Source organism: Dendroctonus ponderosae, unplaced genomic scaffold (assembly GCF_020466585.1).
Source record: "Dendroctonus ponderosae isolate FM_Combo_2020 unplaced genomic scaffold, Dpon_F_20191213v2 Dpon_F_20191213_10, whole genome shotgun sequence".
Classification (NCBI taxonomy): Eukaryota; Metazoa; Arthropoda; class Insecta; order Coleoptera; family Curculionidae; genus Dendroctonus; species Dendroctonus ponderosae.
In genome coordinates this window covers 1,655,582-1,659,114 of record NW_026017111.1, presented here as the reverse complement: position 1 = coordinate 1,659,114, position 3,533 = coordinate 1,655,582, and the positions used below count along the sequence as shown (strand labels likewise).

The 3,533-nt window shown below is 44.5% G+C and overlaps 1 protein-coding gene across 3 annotated transcripts in view; it reads left to right on the top strand.

The window, feature by feature from the left end:
* The window catches only part of LOC109542659 (L-threonine ammonia-lyase), a 4,811-nt gene extending 1,587 nt beyond the window's left edge, over window positions 1–3,224 (top strand). For 2 of the 3 annotated variants that reach the window (XM_019911971.2, XM_019911969.2), the window contains exons 3-9: window positions 298–368; window positions 428–647; window positions 710–940; window positions 994–1,149; window positions 1,210–1,346; window positions 2,640–2,865; window positions 2,927–3,224. In XM_019911971.2, the coding sequence (XP_019767530.2) occupies window positions 298–368; window positions 428–647; window positions 710–940; window positions 994–1,149; window positions 1,210–1,346; window positions 2,640–2,865; window positions 2,927–3,079 (1,194 nt within the window). In that variant the 3' untranslated portion in view covers window positions 3,080–3,224. The remainder of the gene's footprint in view (window positions 1–297; window positions 369–427; window positions 648–709; window positions 941–993; window positions 1,150–1,209; window positions 1,347–2,639; window positions 2,866–2,926) is intronic. The other variant, XM_019911970.2, reaches the window with a different exon arrangement.
* The last annotated feature ends 309 nt before the right edge of the window (window positions 3,225–3,533 follow it).

Here is a 3,533-nt window from a genome sequence, read left to right as displayed (position 1 = left end):
TTGTTGAAAAATTACATCAGTAAATACTTAAATATGTGAATAAACTAATAAGAGGAAATAAAGTATCGTTTTTCTTTCGTTACATATATGTATGTATGTTCCCTGAACATACCATATACATTCACTGAACATACCATGAACATTCAGTATATTAACTCTGACAGATTCCTGGGACATGCATGGAATGTTCATAATGTAACTCATGTATGTCCCAGTAATATGCATGTACATCACATGAATGTTCCAGGTATATTCTGGGAATATTATTTTTTGTTAAAAACACAAGTTGTTTTGCAGTTCTCGCACATTTCCCAACTGACTGGCATGAGCATTTTCCTGAAAAAGGACTTCTTGCAACACACCGGAAGGTATAAACAGGAAACCTTTTGCGCGTCTTCTGCTGGCTCTAAGCAGCTACTTTTTGCAGCTTTAAAGAGCGCGGCGCTCGCTACGCCTTGTTGAAGCTGAGCGACGAGGAGAAGAGCAGGGGGGTGATAGCAGCATCGCTAGGCAACCACGCCCAAGCCGTTTGCTACCACGGCCACCAGCTGGGAATACCCGTGACGGTAGTCATGCCCCTCATTGCTCCCATTATGAAAATTCAAAAATGCCGCGAGTACCATGCGAATGTCATTATCGAGGGAAAAGTAAGTGACAGTGACGACATATTGCATGGTTGCCAACTTGAGCGATATTTCCTGGTTTCCAGGACATGGCGGAGGCAAAGCAAGTGGCCTTCAAAATATCGAAGGAACGAGGCCTCATCTACATCAACGGATACGATCATCCGCATATCATCGCCGGGCAGGGAACCATCGCCCTGGAGATTCTGGAACAGGTTCCGGACATTGATGCCATTGTGGTGCCGACGGGGGGTGGAGGCCTGCTGGCTGGGGTCTCTGTTGCCGTCAAGATGCTCAACCCCAGCGTAAAAGTGATCGTAAGTGGGGAAACTGGGCGAGTTTCGCCTCAAGCTTCACTCAACTTCTCCAGGGAGTCGAGTCGGAGCGCTGCGCCAGCTACTCGCAAGCCATGGCCAATGGAGGGCCGACTTTCACACCAATAGAAGGCACGCTGGCTGATGGTTTGGCTGTGCCCGAAGTCGGCTACAATGCCTGGGAAACTTCCCGAAATCTCCTGGATAAATTGGTAAATTCATTCGGGTTCGACTTGCATCAATTATAGTCACCCTTGAATTGCCCTGTACAGGTGGTGGTGAAAGAAGAGTACATAGCTTTGGCGATCTTGCGCTTTATCGAGAACGAGAAATGTGTGGTGGAGGGGGCAGGCGCCTGCGGGTTGGCCGCAATCCTTTCCGGCCAATTGGAAGAATTCAGAGGCAAAAGGTGCGGACGATCAACCAAAGTAGTGGGGATAAGCGCGTGTCCCATGCATCCGTTTGTTCGATGATACGCAAGTGTTTCTATTGGTTGGAGATCTGTCAATTCGTCCATCGTCGTACGAATTGACAGGTATGTCAATTCTCTGTCTGTCAAGACTCAAGTGTCTTCTACAGACTGCGAAAATGCCAAGTTTCTGCTCGCTCTAGATTAGAAGTTAGGAATTTTTGAGACGAAGGGTGCTTTTGGGTAGAAGCGTTCATTTTTGCGCCAGCATTCACTAAGTCATCACAAATTGGGATTCGCACTCATTGTAATAAAATTTTGCAGACTTTGAGACTGAAGTGTCTTCTGTAGGCCTGTAGAAATTTCATGTGGCTGTTCGCTCTAAATTGAGGTTACGATTTTTTTCAATAGCGGGTACATTAATGCAAAACCGTCTATTTTTGGCACCACATTCACTAACTCAGCAAAAATCAGGATTTGGCGAGATTTAATTGATATTTTGCAGGACTTGAGACTAAAGTGTCTTCTACAGACTGCAAAAATTCCAAGTTTTTGCTCGCCCTAGATTAGAAGTTAGGAAATTTTGAGGCAAAGGGAGCTTTTGGGTAGAAGCGTTTATTTTTGCGCCAGCATTCACTAAGTCATCATAAATCGGGATTCGGTCCAATTGTAATGAAATTTTGCAGACTTTGAGACTGAAGTGTCTTCTGTAGGCTGTAGAAATTTCAGGTGGCTGTTCGCTCTAAATTGCGGTTTTGATTTTTTTAAATAGCGGGTGCATTCATGTTAAAGCGTCTATTTTTGGCACAACATTCACTAAGTCAGCAAAAATCGGGATTAGGCCAGATTTTATTGAGATTTTGCRSAACTTRAGACACAAGTGTCTTCTACAGACTGCAAAAATTCCAAGTTGCTGCTCGCCCTAGATTGGAAGTTAGGAATTTTTGAGGCAAAGGGTGCTTTTGGGTAGAACCGTTTATTTTTAAGCCAGCATTCACTAAGTCATCATAAATCGGGATTCGGTCCAATTGTAATGAAATTTTCCAGACTTTGAGACTAAAGTGTCTTCTGTAGGCTGTAGAAATTCCAGGTGGCTGTTCGCTCTAAATTGAGGTTACGATTTTTTTTTAATAGCGCGTGCATTAGCGAGATTTTATTGAGTACGACGACGGACGAATTGACTCTCAAAAATACGTAGTTGGTTAGCGTTTAGCGTGGATTTACATGTTTGCATAGCACTGTTCCGAGTACTCGAGTAACGCACATTTTTAGCACTAATCTGAGTGTTTGCAGGCTCGTGCTGATCCTGAGCGGAGGCAACATCGACACGACCATCCTGGGCAGGTGCCTGGAACGGGGCCTAGCGGCCGATGGGCGTCTTGTAAAGTGCCGAGTTACAGTCAGCGACCGTCCCGGGGGCATTTGCGAGCTGTGCAAAATGGTCAGCTCCATCGGCGTCTCCATTAAAGATATTGTCCATGAACGGGCTTGGGTGGCTTCCGATGTGTTCAGCGTCGAGGTAACTAAACCGAGCCATTCCATCCACTATGGAAACCCGCTAGCAAAGTGTTCCATTGCAGGTGATTGTGGTGTGCGAAACGCGCGACTACACGCACAGTGTGCAGCTACGCGAACTGCTCCAGTCCAAGTACAAGAAATTTGAGTTTGAAAACTTCCCCAACGAACAGTCGCTGGTTGCGCCATTCACTCAGGACCTTTTTTCTATGCCTTAGTAGGTACTATTATTTACCTGAGCACTACCTATACAAATAGTTTAAAGCATTGCTAACTTGTAATCTTTAGCGAGCAGCAACGAGCGATTTTTACAGCCTATAGAAGACACTTCAGACTAAAATAAACGCTTTCAAGCAAACTCAAGCTCCGTCTGTTTCAAAAAAACCCCAACCGGTGAGTAAACGCTTTAAAGTCAGGGAGGGGGTTATGTAGAAAAAATACTTCTGTTATCTATGAAATTAGAAAAATGATTTGATGATTTCCATCTCATTCCAGAGATAACTCAATGGCCTTTCAGTCGTAACAACGTGAGTGAGGAAATTCGAGTAATTTTGACCCAGAAAGCGAAATTTGAATTTCAGACACTTAGGTGCAAGATTATGCCAAAATTTCATGTTTTCCGTCCCCTTTTTGCTCATATCTCGGAGGCAAAATGAGCAAGAACGCTCATTT